This window comes from Dermacentor albipictus, chromosome 4, assembly GCF_038994185.2.
Source record: "Dermacentor albipictus isolate Rhodes 1998 colony chromosome 4, USDA_Dalb.pri_finalv2, whole genome shotgun sequence".
Classification (NCBI taxonomy): domain Eukaryota; kingdom Metazoa; phylum Arthropoda; class Arachnida; order Ixodida; family Ixodidae; genus Dermacentor; species Dermacentor albipictus.
This window is the reverse complement of record NC_091824.1, coordinates 133192503-133210134: the sequence shown is the minus strand read 5'-3', so window position 1 is coordinate 133210134 and position 17632 is coordinate 133192503. Positions and strand designations below refer to the sequence as shown.

The window sequence follows — 17632 nt, the reverse complement described above, 5'->3', positions numbered from 1 at the left end:
GAACTCGTGTCAGTAGCACGTGCATAATATTGAATAGCGTCCAGAGGGCGCTGTGCGTCATAGTAGCCTATACTCCGTTACAGACATTAAGTGCAACGCTGTGGAAGCAACGCAAGAAGTCCGGTCACCAAAGTTTATCACTCCGCACGTTTCCGTCTATGCTTCGCAGCGTGCCAGCGGCGTTTGCTCGCGCGAGCATGCACGTGAAGCTGCCGCGACGGGCTGCAATTAAAAAATAACGAAAAGCAAATTGATTTAAAACAACGTGTTAGCAGCCGCATAAGTACAGTCGCGATCAATTTGAAGGTGATCGCGCGGGCATCGACCGGCGGGCCTTCCAAGCAACATAGCGGCCGATTTCGGAACTGCGAAGATAAAAATTGCGCTGCCTTCTTCCCCTATTATGCTCTTCCAGGCGGCAACCGTCACCCCCAAGACCAACTCGCCACATTTTTGTGCTTGTTTCCCATTCATGGCAATGATCTGTGTACGTCGCTTCCTAATGCATATCTTGGCTAACAATGACGCCCCTGTGTAAAAGCTCATAACGCAATCGAAATAAATTCGCAGGTTATGCGGTGAACGGTGACGGGAGCGACAGCTTTTCAGGGAACACCAAAAGAGATCCCTCTCGACCGACGGTGATGACGTAACGTGACGCTGCTCCTATAGTTTTGGTCGTCGCTCGAGCGATCACCTTCAAATTGATCGCGACTGTACATGGGTTGTTTCTATGGGTAAATTCTTTTTTTTTTTCATTCAGAACAGAGCCTATATAAAGAACATTCTCACAAAAATTGGGTCAAGAAACACCGAACTATTTCTAAATGCGAACGCAGCCACTGTAAAAAGTACCTCTAGCCTTCACAGCGTCGCACCTGATGTATGAAACGGAGTATAATGAGCTTTCATACGCAGCTTAAGAACAGCGCCAATTGAGAGTGCGTGCGCATCTAAAGGTGAGATGGTGCTGCGACTTTTAATGCATCAGCATTAGGAGGGTCAAATTGGAACGCACGCCCACCCGCAAGCACGCACGCACGGACGCACGCACGCACGCACGCACGCACGCACACACACACACACACACACACGCACACACAGACGAGCTGCTAGGGTCCCGAAAGAGATGAAATATTTCAAACGCAGAGAGAGAAGCCTATGCTTCATCACTCATCCGAGTATTACGCACCGAGCTTTCCCCAGCCCAAAACACAAGCTTGGGGTTTGTTGTTGCACCATGTTGAGACGCTGCGATACCCTATCTAAGTATCGCGGCCATTATAGTTTAACATTTGCCGAATTCGGAAACTCTTATCTCGTGATGAGCTGGCAAAAGTGTCATCGTGAATATTAACTGCGTATTTCCAACTTTGCTTCTTCCGCTTGCTGGGCTGTGGTTTGGCGCTGCAGTCAACTGAGGAAAGTACGAGAGCAACGTGTCTGCAGTGGCCTATGGCGGCATGGCAATCTTCGGTGAAAGCGTGCGACAGGTTCGCGGGATTTTAAAAATTTTTTTTTCGTGAGCGATGCTGGATTTCCGTGTATGTCGGCTATATTAGTTTTATTTTATTTTAATATTTTTGGTGCTGGGATGAGAGGGGGGTGCAGGAGCTCGAGTGGCCAACACGAAGCAACATGGCTGCGCGGGCACTTATGCAAGCGTGTGTGACTTTTGTGTGGCGTTGCTGTTCTTCGACACCGGAAACTTTTTGTGTGCGACGCGGCACTAGGTCAGCGTTCACATGTTGACTGTGTCGAGGATTATGTGTCGCGTCTCCTACTCGCCCCTGCAAAGCGTTCACCCTGTTTTGCCCGGTGAGTGAATTTACCTACTGCTTGCTGCTTAAGAAAATTTTCGAGGCTATACAGCATGGCGGGACTTATAGGTAACAAACAACTCGCCTGACCCAGCAAGCAGCCACCTGTAAAGATTACTTAGCGTCCTTACCGACGAAGCAAGCTTGAGTGCAAATGTGTTCCGGCAAACAGCCCTTGGACTAAAATATTTAGCCCAAATGTTTTTATAGTTACGCGTCGTTTCACTTTTAGTTTATGTTACGAGATCACCAGTTACAATTTTTGGGGAGATAAACTGTACGTGACCGCTTTGTCAGTTACGCAACTGATGAGGGATGGCGACGCGCAACACTCTAATTAAGGCGCAATGAAGAATGCGAATGTTCTTACTCCATGTTGTGCACTTCATTAACAAAGTCAATTCTTGATTGCTTGTTGATCAGCACCGCCCCCAGGAAAGTCATCCACTCTATGTAGCTCTGTTGTTTCAAGGCGGCGTTCATGACCTGCACGACACAAGAACGAAGGCCGCACAGACAGAACCGATAACTTGGTGGGACAAAATCTTGAATATTTGAAAGCAACTGCTGCTATCTAAACATCAGTTTAAGAACTAAGAAATCCGACAGCGCCGACACGTTGCTGGTATGTCATGCATGAAAATAGAAATGCTATCGGCGCTCATGCAATTGACTGATAGCGGCGTTGCTCCAAAAACGTTTCTTCAAGGGAGGCTTCAACGCAATTTTGACATTGACATCGAAAAATAAATCAGGAGCGTGGACGACAAACTTCGCCAACTTAGGGAACGAATTACATACCTGCCTGTTGTGCATGCTCTGCATCGATGGCGTGGTCGCTGTCGTTTAGGCTATTGCAGTCATTTACGTTGTTTGTATAATATGTAGGCGTGATCCTCGCATTTTCAATTGCCTGCTTGGAGAAGGAGCCTTTCTCTTCCTTCGCGAGAACGCACGTGTGGAATGTGAAGGCTCATTTTTGCTGTGCAAAAGCGTTGCTTCAGCGCAACTTTTCTAAAAAAAGAAGTCCGAAATAAGTGAAGGTATTCATCGTTTCCCTTTCTCTCAAGCCTTCTAACATACTTCTCAAGGACGTTGCATTGCACCAGCGGATGACAGAATGTACTATCGTGAGCAATATGAGCGGGAACACGCGAACGTGGGGCAAATAACATCGAAAGCGACTTAGAGCGATACGTGGATGGGGCTGTCGAAAACAGAGGGGAAAGGGGGACGCTCTTTTTATTAATTAATTTATTTCAATACTTTCAGGGCCCAGAGAGCGTTACGGAAGGAAGTGGTAACAATAGATAGAGAAATAAAAACGCAAAGCAAATATTGGGTAACATATTCAAGCGCTTTTTTTAAGGTCGCTGGGGTCGTCCGTAATAGATACAATGGAAGTGGGTAAGTGGTTCCAGTCATTATAAGTTTGAGGAATTATAGAATGAAAGTGAGGGGGTTAGTGTGACGACGATGAACAAACACTTTATAACGATGATCTACACGAGATGATATGAATGAAGATTGGGAAAGTAATTCTTGCTTAAGACAATAGTTATGGTAGTAAATCTTATGAAATAAGTAGACGTGCTATATTCCCGCGTAAGGAAAGGGACAGAAGCCGTAACGCTGTTTCCGTAGATGATACAGTGGAAAGACGGGAGTAGCCGGAAAAATATCAAATGTGCGCTACCATTTTGTACAGCTTCAAAGTGACTAACAAGACTTTCAGTAAGTGGATCCCACACAGTTGATGCATATTCTAGTTTGGAACCAACAAAAGTTTTATAAGAAAGGAGTTTAAAAGAAGGGGCCATTGAAAAATTACCGCGCAGGTACCCAAACATGCGGTTAACGTTACTGACAATATAATTAATGTGTGGTTGCCAAGAGATTTGAATTAATATGGACCCGTAAGTATTAATAAGTAGTTACTTCTTCGAGAGGGGAACCATTTATGTTATACTTACAGGCGTTAGTGGATAGTTTGAGGCATTATCATTAGTTTCTTCTTCGTCGCGTTGAGTTTCATTTTCCATGTGTTACACCGATAAGAAATATTATCAAGGGTCGGTATTTTGTAGCGATGCCTTTTCCGATTCTATGCTTTTTCAGGCTTTTCGCACTTGGCCAGTGGTCAGAGCGACGGCCTGCCCACATTATCAACGGGATCAGCCGGCCGTGTATGGTGGATGATAAGAATAGCATAGAATAAGGGATAAGGCATCGCTACAAAATAGCGGCCAAGGTGTGTCTGTAGTAGTGATATGTCATTATCAAAGGAAATCACGCGATATACAACACAGCCGTCTGCAAAAAGCTTAATAGAGGAGTTAATACAATCAGGGAAATCGTTTACGTAAATTAGAAAAAGGGGCCCAAGGACAGTACCTCTTCCGCTAACTGTTGGCACTCCTACCGGACCTGTATTTGCACAAAACGGTAGCTGACGGCATTTCACTGGCCGCCGATAGCCGATAAGACGGTTACGTACACGGTCACTCACAGCGAGTCATTTTTTTTTTCGGTCATGCTTTCCCTTTCTATCTTTTTTTTTCTGAGAGCACAGCTGTTAGGCACCCGTTCTTGAGTTTAGCGTAAGGTATTTTCAGATATACCACCATAGGATGTGATGTATATCTTATGGAGCACATCGTCTCATGCGTTCCAGACAGACGGACAGGTTTCCCATGGAAGTGCCTCTTGAATGTTTACGCTTCAAAACAGCGCTGCTATTGGCCATGCTTCGGTGCACAATGTTATCTGTAACCGCGTCATCAAACAGCTTTATCAGTGCTCGCTGGCGATGCGCTGTTCTACACTTTGTATAAAGAGACGCGGGGTGGGCGTGCCAGCAGTTATTAGAACAGCGTCTTCCTTTATACTTTGCTTCCGACGGCGGCCTCCACGTATCGCCCATAGGAGGGTTCGAGGCTATCTGACACGCGCTCCTGTGTTCCCGCTCATATTGCTTGCGATAGTACGCAGCCTGCGCAAACGCAGGGATGACGTCAACAGTTCAGAGCCTCCGAAATGCATATATTTCATCAAGTGGCTACCGCGTTGTTCGCCTTCTGTCTGTAGCAGTTCTGTTGTGAAGTATTCGGCCGGATTCACAGCCGTCAAACGCTCCGTCCCGTCACGGTACCGGTGTCCGTCGTGAAACGGTAGTTTCTTGCCAGTTTACCCTCAAAAATAGCACACCACTGACCTTGATTGGTGCTGCTAAGGTCGCCTTTGGCCCTTCTTTTTTAGCAAGACCGGTGATAAAACACTGTTTCATGATGGACGCCAGAGCCGTGACGGTGACGGGGCGGGTCCTTTAACGGCTGTGTGAATCCGGCCTTGTAAGTGGGTGACAAGATGACGCGAAAGTAGGGGTCGTCCATTAGCTCCGCATCGTGTGCGATGTCGCGACCAGCAAGAAGCTCGCTTGCAGGGGTGGCTTGCACGAACAGTTAATAAACAAAATAATAACGAACTTAAAAACACCATCTAGGGCGGACTAGGTGTTGTCTATAGTACGTTCAAGAACACGTTCTCAAATTCGTTATTATTTTCGCTATTCAATGTTCGTGCAAGCTGCCCCAGATCATTACTGTAATGGAACTAATATACAACGCGAACGGTCTTGCCAGTAGATTGTTTAGGAGAGAGAGAGAGAGAGAAATAGGAAAAGGAGGAAGGCTAATAAAATTGGAATATCTGGCCATCTGCTTTGCACTGGGGGTCCGAAAAGGAGAAATGGTGCAGGCAAAGAAAGGGAGAGCGCGCCACTCAAGCACGCACTACACATGGACACAATAAAAATAAAGAACATGCTTATTCTTCTCTTTATCTGCTGGAACGTTTGAACTGAATTCAATTCATTTTTTTTTGCATTTCATACGAAAAGAAATTCGTGGAGCAGGTGTGAAAAGACATACTTAATCATACACGAATGAACTGTGTCAATATCGCCGACGTACCTCTCATCAAAAATAGTGCCGCATTTTTGGCGTCCGAAGCATATAATCATCGTACTTGAAACTTCCAAAAAATGCGTGCGCGCATTTATTATTAAGGAAAAGAATCTAAAAGCTCCCACTCAACTGAACCTTTCCAAAGCCGAAATAATTTTATGGCTGCTTTCTGGCAGTTCCTGACTTCCCGTGGTACCTCAGTGCCAATGGCCATGCGTTGATGAGCTCGACGTTGCGGGTGCGATTACCGTCACATGTATGTGGGGCAAAATGCACAACCATCGCGTACTTAGATTTAGGTGCACTTGAAGGACTCCAGGTGGTTAAAATTATTCCGGAGTTCCCCATTGCAGCATACCTCCTAATCAAATACGGGATTTTGTAGATCAAACCCAAGAATTTGATTTTAATGATTTTTCATGTCCTGTCGTTTAAGCCGAGCTACTGATCAAGTGCACATTTCTTTAATCTTATGCTTCCTTGTGGAGAGGCATTTCGATGAGAGCTTAAAGCAAATCTCGAATTCGCGGGCGTAGAGAAACTTTTGTGCTTTCACGAGGATCCGGGGTCACGGGTCCGGACGCTGTCCTGTATTCGCTGATCAACCCTTCGTAAAATTCGTGCACATGATGGAAACTTGCAATTTTTGTTGCAGTATGTTTATTGTCCTACGAGTAATTGCTATACAGGGTGTTTCAGCGAACACTTTCAAAAATGTTTAAAGGTAGCCTGTGGCAGATAGCTTAATTCTAATTTATGAGCCGGTTTACTCGAAGCGGAGGAATTTACTTGCACAAAAATTGAAATGCAAAATCGACTAATTAACAAGAGTTCACTAATTAACTTTATGACTAATTATATTATGACCCATATTGCAATTTACAAATTTTGGCAGTGGACTTCGCAAGGCGGATACACTTGCAACGAATTCTGAGGAAGATACTATAGTTTCGAGATATAAATTCCCGAATTTTTCGGAGATATGCATTGGCGTTTCAGTTGTGTGCTTCAGTGCGTGAAACAACATTTTGTAAACAAATGAACTGGAACGCCAATGCATTTCTCTGCAAAGTTCAGGAATTTATATCTCGAAACTGGTGTCATCTTGAAAATTCTTTCCTAATGGATCCGCCTTGCGAACTCCACGGCTACAATTTGCAAATTGCAATATGAGCCAGATTGTAATTAGTTGAAAACTTAATGAGTGATTTTGCTAATAATTCGATTATTTTGGATCTCAATTTTTTGCACAAGAATTGTCCACCGCTTCGAGTGGACCAGCTCATGAACTAGAATTGTGACATCTGCCACAGGCAACTTTTAAAAATTTTTGGGAAAGTGTTCGCTGAAACACCCTGTATATTTTCTAAAGGTATCAAAAGGTCGTACCTTAAACGCGGTGGCAAGCGTAGTTGTGCTGATGCCAAGATGTCGTGCAAAGTTGAGCACACCCATGGCAGATATGTTCATCCTCCGCACAAGCTGGGCAAGCTCGCGGCTCATGCCAGGCAGAGATGCCACCGTGCTGGCGGAATTTCCGAGGTCACGCAGAGAGAAGCTCACGCCGGCTCCCATGTTAGGTTGAAGTGCAATGGCCTGCGCCCAAAAAACTAGCGGCGTTTAATTGCCCGATGATTTCAGCGTCTTGTCGCACTCTCGCAAGGCGTGAGGCATGAATTGTTCTTTGCTCTCCGCTGTACTTGTCATAACCGCGTATCGCCCGGACACAAAAAAGGTGACGAGCTCACTTACCTTACAACGACCACCCGTATAGTAAACTTTCGCATTCTAGACTTGCGGAAGATTGTAGGCAACCTTATAATGGCGCATCAAATATGATTGAAATGATAAATAGGAAAATGATCTGCGAGACCAAAGAAGATATTTTTAATGAATTCCATGTTCGAGTCCATAGCCGTAATGCTTCCTTTAAAAAAAAAGCTAAATGAAAAACTTGCGGATCCCACGCACTGTGTAAATCGACGTAAGCGAAACTTTGTGTGCTGATTGCTTTGACTGACAATAATTAGCGGTGGTGTTGGCGTCGAATGTGTACTTTCTTGAGCGTTTAGTTCAATACGAGAGCGGGGAGTTGATGTGAAACGTTACCTTGCGTGCGCCACTGCTGTTTGCCTCCGTATAGTCCACAGACCACACAAGATGGCGTGTTACCCGCCGTGGTTGCTCAGTGGCTATGGTGTTGGGCTGCTGAGCACGAGGTCGCGGGATCGAATCCCGGCCACGGCGGCCGCATTTCGATGGGGGCGAAATGCGAAAACACCCGTGTACTTAGATTTAGGTGCACGTTAAAGAACCCCAGGTGGTCAAAATTTCCGGAGTCCTCCACTACGGCGTGCCTCATAATCAGAAAGTGGTTTTGGGACGTAAAACCCCAAATATTATTATTATTATTATTATTAAGATGGCGTGTTTCCTTGAGGCGTTGTTGTAGCCTCATTGTGCACAATCTCTGAGAGCTGAGCATTATCATTGCCTTACACGGGACATCGCATCGTGGTAGAAGCGTTAAACATTAATTGGACTGTTGGTCTGTACGTAATTCAATTAATTATTGTAAAACTGTACGTATACAATGTACACATACATTCGTGGTCTGCGCCACGTTTGGCTGTGTCGCAAAGACGCTCTCGTACCGCGCGACCCTTCTTTCAAACCTGCGCGTCTTCCACGCCGAATGCACGCTTTGGAGCCATTTTTCTGACGCGTGTTTACGGGCTCCTTCTGCATACGTGATCAGCACGCTATTGAGACTGCAGGACGCTGTTGAGCGTTCAGTGCTCTCTTAGCTATGGGCGATTATAAGGTTTACGCTATCGCATCCAAGCACGCGACGTGCACAGCCCAGCACATGCATTTTTTCGCACGAGAAAGCAAGCATAGCACGTGCTATACCTGGCCGGGATGTGCAGAGGCGAGTGCCATCTGGTGGTGTGGCAAGAAACCCAGCGGCAAGTGCGCCGAGAACATCGCAGCGCTCGGAAACTCGGGAGTAGACGCAGAGAGAGCTTCGCTTTAAAACATTCCTGACGGATGAACGTTCATCGGCTATCTTGTATGGGCTTCGCTTGTCATTGTGGCCCATACTGTGCAGTTCCTCTTGATACACGCTTAGCATCGAGCTACTCAATCTTATCATAACTTACGATATCGGGACTTTCTTGTGCGACGTAATGGAAGAAAAACGGCGAATTGGAAAACACTGATTAGGCTACAATTTACATGCCGCGCCGTTAAGCCGATATTTGCCTGAAGTGACAAATAAGCACTCCTGAGAGTGCTAAACAAAGCTTGTGCGCTCCTGACAACACTGCAGCATTAATGGCAACTGTGGCATTTGTGTCCTAACCTTCTTGAAGGCCCTCCAAGATGACTGACCGTGGCGTGGAGAGAACTCGGAGCCAGAGACTTCGAGGTCAGGGTAAATTGCGTAGTCACACCAGCCACCGCTAAAGAGCGATTCACTGGCAAAGGTCTCACCGACTACGCAGACCGTAATGCCGGGCCGTTGGGTGGACACTGTTGACGCCGCTGCAACATCAGTAGCAGAAAACAATCTGTCCAAAGCCCACACACGTCATGTGGGTTAGAGCGCATGGTTCACGTAGGTGCCGGCAACTCCAATAATGTGCAGTAAAATTTAAGCCGACAGGCGTTACAGAAGGATAAAGGAAATCGAGGGGTTCGATTATTTGTAAGTTGTGGCCACATAAACCAAGCGGAATATGAAGCCAGGGAAAGTATAGGGAAAGCAAACTGTTATTTTGAACTGAAATGTCCAAATACTAAGGAAAAAGGGAAGGGAAAACAGGAACCGACCACTCGCCGCCGGCAGGAGCCGAACTCGCATCTTCCGCTTTACGTGTGCGATGCGCTAATAATTCAGCTCCCACGACGGCGATCCTCTCTCTTTTATTTTGTTGGATATTAATGAGATCTGGCACTAGAATGTCAGCCAGTTGGTGCACATGCTCAGAATAGCCACCGCGGTGCTTAATATATAGTAGAATGCACGTAACACGGAATATGTTTTGAAAATTGTAACAGCTCGAACACATTCATCCCCAAAGTAATAAGCACGAGACACAAGCAGTGTAATGCAAGCACATGCATCCACAAAAAGGATGCATGTGTTTGCGCTGTTACAATATTCAAATCAAGTATGCACCAACTCGCCCAGAAAGAAGTTTTAATAATAATTAACCGAATTTGTGTTTGGGTCGCACCCGGGGCAAGTTGTCTTGTTGCCCTCTGCCACTACACTTGATCTCATTGTAATTGCGCTAGAGACTACATGGACGCTGCAGACAAATTTTTGCCGTCGCCGTGAGGCACAGCGCATGCCGCCCACAACCCACAGCGCATGTCGTAGGTGCGAGGGAAAGCGTGCGAGGTTGAGTCGAGAAGGATGCCTCCGAAGATCGGAAAACCTGTTGCCAGCCGAGATCGCTGGCTGGTGTGGTGGCATGTGTGCTGTTTTCCCCTGCGCCTTGCGCTCGTGGTCACCTCATATGAAGTTTCGGAGACGCGTCGGAGCGAGAGGCTGCACCGAGCGTTCGCTCCTTTCTGCCTGCGCTCGTCACCATGCCAGTGTTTGCCGTCATCGAGTGAAGTGAGATCTCTCTCTCTTTCTCTCTCTCTCTCTCTCTCATTTTTTACTGTGCGCGCGTGGCAACCCATTCGTGAATTTTTTTTGTAAGCGAATGTTGAATTTACACGGCTGAGAAAACTACGAACCTTGCTTCATGTATAGTTGTCTAATACTTTGCTATCGCTATCAATTATTTGCCTTTCGCGCAAGCCTGCGGCCTTTATTTGTACAACTCACAGTTAACATCTCATGTAAGTTACCTGCCTTTATTGTCTGTTTGCTTCATGCACGGTTGTAACTAAGCTGACACTTAGATTTTCACACATGCGTCGACCGAAACTAATCAGCCAATAAGCGGCAATGGTTATCGCAATGCTGCGCAATTCACAGAAATTTAGTTATTGAAATCTAAAGCCAGGTATATAATTTTGTCACCTATAAACACGTTTGTCTGCTAGCGTTTAGTTCTAATTTTTTTTAAGTATTTGAGCCATATGTGCGGATACGCATGAGCTAAAAGCCGTTTCGCTTGTATGTTACCCAAACTATTAATGCGCTGGTATTTACCAAAACGGAGCAGTCGTCCTTCAGCTTCCGCTTCTCGATAATCTGTAACAGTACTGTAAAATCCGATAAGCGGATTTTTCGATGTCATGAACATTTAATGCAACTAACCGGTGTCTTCTACTCCTTTGAGCGTAGAAATATAGTCTTTCTGAGAGCAAAACGCACAAAGAACACCGAAAATGGAGACAGTTATCGCAGTAATTCTAATGACAACTAAAAAACTAGCACCTTGAAATTAGCAATAATGACCTTCACAGAGCATGTGAAGCGAATGAATATCATCGAAATCGATATCAGGTATTATCATTTTTTGTCTATAGTTCCACGTTCGTACCTTTCCGTGCAACAAGGTCTCAGGGTCTTCTATCCCACACAATCCGCAGGCATTACATGAACGAGAATTCATTCGATCAATGAAAAACTGTGTGGAAACAAAACATGGAAAATGTCAAGTGCATAGAACACCTTCCAGTTACAAGCGCTGACTGTGCACATGCACCTATAACGTTTCATGACTACCTTGGATTCTATGAAAACCATTAAAGAACAGCTGCCTGGTTTAAGTAACAAATATTATCCTCAAAGTCAGATCAACCAATTTTTTCCTTGTTGCCATAAATAAAAGCGTCCGTGATTACACTTAGGCTTATTGCTGCGTAGCGTATACGGTCCGAACGTTTGTGCCATATCCAGCCGCTATCTTCGCTAACTCTCATATTTACATATTGTCCGTCTTCTGACAAGCAATAGGTATTAATAACACTATTAACACTATTATAATAGCGTATAATACCACAATAACACTACTATGCAATGTCGCTGAACTCTACATGGCAGCATAGCTGCAGAAAGTATCCGAGGCTTTGGCTTAGCAGCTATGACGTTGCGTTGAAGCACGAGGTCGCGGGATAAATTCCCGGCAGCAGCGGCCGCATTTCGACGGGGACGAAATGCAACGCTCGTGTGTACTTTGATTTCGGTGCACGTTTGAGAAGCCCATGTGGATGAAATTAAGTCAGAGGACACTATGGCGCGCCTCATACTCATATCGTGGTTTTGACTTTAGAGCCCCAGAATTTAGTTAAATTTTTTTTTTTTAGTTGCAGAAGGTGTTAGTGACTTGCTCACGTGGGGCGACGAGACCAGGAGAACCGCCTGATCGTCCACGCAGTTCCTCTGAAGCAGCGTTGCCAGGTGAATCTGGGTCAATAGGAGGCGGAAAATTACAAAAAAAGAAAGCTTGAATAAGCAGCGCATTTTTTTTTTTACAGAATGCGCCAAAAATATAGCAGGTAAGATTTAGGAGTTGAACCTCCTTATGAAAACTACATTTGTCTCAGCCAACGTTTCGCGTGAATTTTTTTCCAAGAGCGCGATCTCCAGTTCTAAAAAGCTTCCTGAAGTCCTTTTGAATGCGGTATCCGCATGTAGTCCCAACGTTATAACCTTCTGCTTGAAAGTGATGCTGGTAGTGTCGCTAGGGTTACGCGTTTTGCTTCCGACGAGAAGTACTCGTCTAAATCAGTGTACTATTCTGAGGGCCAGGAACTTTTACCGCTTGAACAAAAAAAAGAAAGCTTGAAGTTGGTGATTTTTATTCAGTATGTATTCATCATTATCAGGAAAATACTAACCTGATGGCTATCATGCGTTACAGGCGACTGAATTATTTTAGAGGCCACTATACGCCGAAACATGAAGCCAGGATGGCTTAATAACAGGAGGAAGCATTCACCTTCTTCTACGCCAGCTCGCGCTCGAGGGTTCGAACCGCTCCTCGGATGAAAGGCTGGGCTTCTCGGCTGTTGTGACACTGGATCACGTGGCCCCTCAGGCACTGGGACACCGATTAGCGGCACCACGGTAGCGCCGTCCAATCCAGCGGACACACTCCCTGTGTCCCTATAGCCAGCACCTCTACGAGAAGGTCCTTCGTCTTCTGTTAGAGCATGGAAAAGATGGAAGCATGAGTGGTCTTGGCTTGTGCAAATTGCTCATTAGACTACTCGTGCCACGCGTCGACATCCCATATATATATATATATATATATATATAGTATAATTTCCCATGCGTCAGTGAGGCTGTCATGAGATCTTAATGATCTTAATTTGCAGACGGCTGGTTCTAACACATGTGAACGAATACCGCTGCGTATCATTTTTCCACTTTTAAACATTCCTTTCTCAACATCGAGTGTTCTAGTGCGAAATTATAAGCTGCTACCAATGATATTCGAACATTCACACCGCATGCGTCGGCGTTGTCGTTAGCGGGGCGTAAATGCGCTGGCTCAATTCGATGTCGTTTACTATAGGTGCTTTAGGATAAGGCTACATTAGAATAGTCTCAATTAAGAAAGCTGTTTGTTCTTAACAGCTGCTTGACATAAGCCTAGTGGATCACTTCGCGATATGTCCACTGGATTCCCCGGCAGCCCTTCCCGTTCTTTAGCACGCGAGCTGCACTCTGAATACGAACCCAGATGCTCGAGCTCGTTCAGGTCCGCGAGTCCTTGAATCCTGAGCACGTACGTTCAATTACGCGTTTATAACCTTGTGCCTGTATTTCTGCAATGGAAAGGTTTAGGAGTTCATGATGCCCACTTACCCTTAGTAACTTCATTGGCATCCCCTGGAAGAATAACAAAATGAATCAGTTATTATGTATGAAGAGTGACGATTTCAAGCATGTTAATAGGCGCAGAATATATGTTTCAGCCCGTATGTATAGTGTCCAATTATCATCAAAGCTTCTCTTCGGATTACCATTTGATGAAAATGCAACGTGTAAGCACACCGTTCGAGTAATGTAAATAATACGCTGCCTTTGCCAGCGAAATATCATACTTATTTTAAACGTTGCAGGCAATGAGTGGATATATTAAGTTTCCTTGCAAACAGTGCAATTACATGAATGGGAATTAGTTCCCTCGTGGTCGGTCACCAACATGAAGAAAGTGTTGTTTAGTTCATTACCAGAAACGTTCTTTACAATAATATCGCTTTGAAGGACGTCATAATTAAATTCTGCATGGGGTTTCACGTGCCGAATCCAAGATCTAGTCATCTAGGGTGCGATCTTGTACGCGTTCCAAACTCGAATGGAGGCGGTCCGTTCTTTCCGTCGCGAAATTGGCGGTCCGTTCCTTTGCGTTCGTCCGATAGCAGAGACCACGGAATGATTGACAGCAGATATCACTTCACAATTGACGTCATGGCGTTCGTCACCGTTCAAACTGACCAAGCGTGTGCGGCTCGGTGGAACGGACCGCCTCCGTTCTATTTTGGAACGCGTACAAGATCGCACCCCTAGTGTACGTTAAAACGACGATGGCATTTGTACGCCGGCAAAGAAATGTTAAATCATTATGAACTTGGACGATGATGAAGGTAGTCTAACGTCGCAGTTTCTACGTAGCGAAAGCGGCTACGAAAGTGGGGCTGTCCCGGAGATAGGCGCTTCAAGGCTGTGGCAACAGCACGAGCAAGTGGCACGCGGCGCACGCGACAAGCATTGCAGAGCTTACTGGCTTTCGAACGAGAGGAGTATGCGCGCGTTCGTGGCCTTATGGTTAGAGCACCGGGCTCGACAAGCCGACGTTCGATGCCACCCTATCGGTCACACATAATTTTCTTTTCATGAAAGCGAGGCGAAATAAGAACCTACCTGCCGCAAAGTGACAAGAATGAGGCTGGAATGCTTCGCATTAAATATTTGGAATGTCTTCATATGCGAGTTCTGAATATTACATGTATGGCTCAACTACTACACAACAAGAAACAACTACAGAAATCAACACAAATTACCCAATACATTATTTTTCAAAATACTCAATGGTAATATTGTTATGCAAGTGTTCTGTTGAAGTCTGTTATTTCAACAATTGCCCAACAATCTATCAACGGTAAATCAACAGTCATTTTTGTACGGGAAACTGGTGTCATCCAGGAAATTAAAATGCAAACTCACCGGCTACAATTCGTAAATGTCAATACGTGTCGTAAAGTAATCGAGAAGGTTACTAATAAATTCGAGGTAATTAGGCGAATGTGTGATTTGATTTCTCGTTCTAGTAACGTGCACCCCTCTGTATAATCCAGGCGAACGACTAGAACTACGTTAATGGCAACAGGCAATCTTTCAAAATTCAGGAAAAATGACAAATGGTTACCCCGTATAACGTTTGGTATACTAGCTAGTGTATATGGGGATGCAATGAGTTTGTTAACGAGCACGTACCGGTGGCGAAGGCAAGCACAGTTCCGATGATGATGACTAGTGCGGCGAGACCGCACACGACTACCGTTGCCCACGTCCCGTCGCTGCATAATCAAACCAAAAAAAGCACGCAAACAACACCAGTGAAAGAATCGCGAAAAAAGAATGCAAGTAAGCAAGCTAGACTCATTCACGCATAAGATGCAATACACGTGTAAAATATTTTTATAAAGTTATGCGTTCGGACCAGCAGTGATTTTTTTACGTAATTGCGATGTTAGTCCATGATTAAGTTAAAATTAGTAGCTCCATTCTGCTGCTATCGCGCTCCATTGTTAAAGGTACTAATTTCAATTAGTTTTTTTCCTCCAACTTAATGAGGTAGGACGCTGACACTTTTCACAGCAGAAAAGCCGTGGAATATACCACTTCGTAAGTGAAGCCACTGATATCCAGCTGCTGTGTCCCAGGGCAGTTAGCCGAACAAAAAAAAATTCAAAAGAAAAAGAAAGAAAGAAAAGACGCAGTTTCGCCCGCAAGGCGAAGCATCGATTGCGATCACAAATGAGTGCACAGCTATACGAAGTAAGGATTACAGTTTTATCGGCCGTGTAAACTATGAAACATTCGCTTAGTAATCGAATTAAGAAGGATGGTGTCAGCGCGCACAAGCAAACATGAAAACGTCACACTCGATGAGCACGCACGCTCACTGTCAAAATGCTGGTGTGAGCAAGCGCAGCAGCAGCAGCGAGTGAAGTAACCTTCACGTTGTCTTTATATCCTCTCAACGCAAAAGCGGTGAGAACACAGTGCGCAAAAACGTACCAGCCTGCAATTCACTTCTAAGATTCGGCACGCGCGACCGTTCAAAGTGCGCACTTAGTGGAGGAGTCCAAGCCGCTGCCATTCCCTCCCGCGTTGCCTCCCCGCTTGCCTCCATATACGGCGTGCGAGATTGAACCGCTATCGTCCGTTGTCCTTGAGCCCGGTCGCGAAATGCACAGTTGCTGGCGAAGCATGACACCACCACCCCCCACCCCCTCTTCCTCCCTCCTATCCCCCTCACGGCATTTCGCGCGACGAAAAACGGCGCGTACGCTCTCCGCTTTCTTCGTTGGCGCACTCAAGATTGAGCCGCTGTCGTCGGCTTCCCTTGCGTGCTTTCGCTCACACATACAGCACACGACGCGCCGCGACGGTGTTGGACTTAATGTCGGATTTACCATCGGTGTTGGACTTTACGCCCTTGGACTTAATGCGAAACATCGCGGCGACGGCAAGGGCAAAAATGCGGTTGGAGTCTCCATATTTTTGCTATCGCAATAAACGAACGCGAACTCACTGTGGGAATGTGCATAAGAAATCACGGTTCCTTTTAGTGCCTTTTATAATTTGCATCTCTACAGCAGACTTGGCGTCTTACACCTGAGGATGCCCAAAGAAAAGGTTACCTGAGAATATCTGGAAACAAATATTGTTTTCTGTACTCTGATACTCGCACTGGCCATCTCCTTCGCATTAACTTCTCCTAGGTGGAAGCTACTTAACATTCATAGACATTTAAAAACTAAGTAGCAGGGCAATATCCACGCGTGATACTTAGATACCTTAAGTTTTGTGTCTGAGCTTGACTCCATTACCAGTTTTATTCAGAAAGTTGCGCTTTAACAGATGCTCAGCATGGAAATGGCAAGATACGTAATGACAGCGTTATGTACTTACCTGTCTGTATCTTCTAAAAAAGGGTAAAAGATAGATAACAGATAAATACATAAAATGCATAAATAGATAAAAGGTACGTTTGTGTAAACATCAGCAATGCAGAGAGTCTGCCATCAACGTGCAGTTTAGCAATAACATTTGCCTATTCTGTCGCATCGAAAAGTTGCGTTTTCTTGACACAAGTTCTCAAAAGTCGAAACAAACGAAGATAAGTTTCATACTCACTGATCAATGTCGTATACAGGCTGTCTTTGGAACCACATGCTATGAGCGGTGCTTTCTGTATATTTTGTATATCGCGAAAGCCTTTAAATATGTAGGAGCGGAACAAATTTTCTCGTGAGCATATTCAACAGCTCGCAGGCTTGCTTTATAATGTTAGGACAAAATTTTGCAAAGGAGTATTTGTAGGTTATGCTACTTCCTAATCGCGTGTATAGGACGCACTACATTTGAACCGGGAATCATAACTTTCGCGTTACTTGTGGCGAGTGATCAACATCTTGAGTGCTTCCTTAAGAGCAGAAAATGTAGACCAAACAGTGTGTGTTATATTCTTTTCTTTTCAGTGCGTTGCAGAAGGGACATCTCTCCCTGTGTGTGTGTGTGTGTGTGTGTGTGTATATATACATATATACATATATATATATATATATATATATATATATATATATATATAAATGGTGTCCGACATACCTGGAGCGGAGAATTGAAAAATAAAAGGCGCG

At 45.1% G+C, this 17632-nt stretch overlaps 2 protein-coding genes across 3 annotated transcripts in view; one reads left to right on the top strand and one right to left on the bottom strand.

The window, feature by feature from the left end:
• LOC135898410 (uncharacterized) overlaps positions 1-15328 on the bottom strand; it is a 21787-nt gene extending 6459 nt beyond the window's left edge. Inside the window, exons 1-7 of one of the 2 annotated variants that reach the window (XM_065427327.1) lie at positions 15201-15328; positions 13569-13592; positions 12697-12900; positions 12090-12161; positions 9153-9334; positions 7175-7381; positions 2191-2306 (exon numbers count right to left, since the gene is read on the bottom strand). In XM_065427327.1, the coding sequence (XP_065283399.1) occupies positions 2191-2306; positions 7175-7360 (302 nt within the window). In that variant the 5' untranslated portion in view covers positions 7361-7381; positions 9153-9334; positions 12090-12161; ... (1 more) ...; positions 13569-13592; positions 15201-15328. Of the gene's footprint in view, positions 1-2190; positions 2307-2621; positions 2739-7174; positions 7382-9152; positions 9335-12089; positions 12162-12696; positions 12901-13568; positions 13593-15200 lie in introns of those variants that run through there. The other variant, XM_065427328.1, reaches the window with a different exon arrangement.
• LOC135898411 (uncharacterized) overlaps positions 1445-17632 on the top strand; it is a 379518-nt gene continuing 363330 nt past the window's right edge. The window contains exon 1 of the mRNA XM_065427330.2: positions 1445-1818. Coding sequence (XP_065283402.1) covers positions 1746-1818 — 73 coding nt within the window. The 5' untranslated portion in view covers positions 1445-1745. The remainder of the gene's footprint in view (positions 1819-17632) is intronic.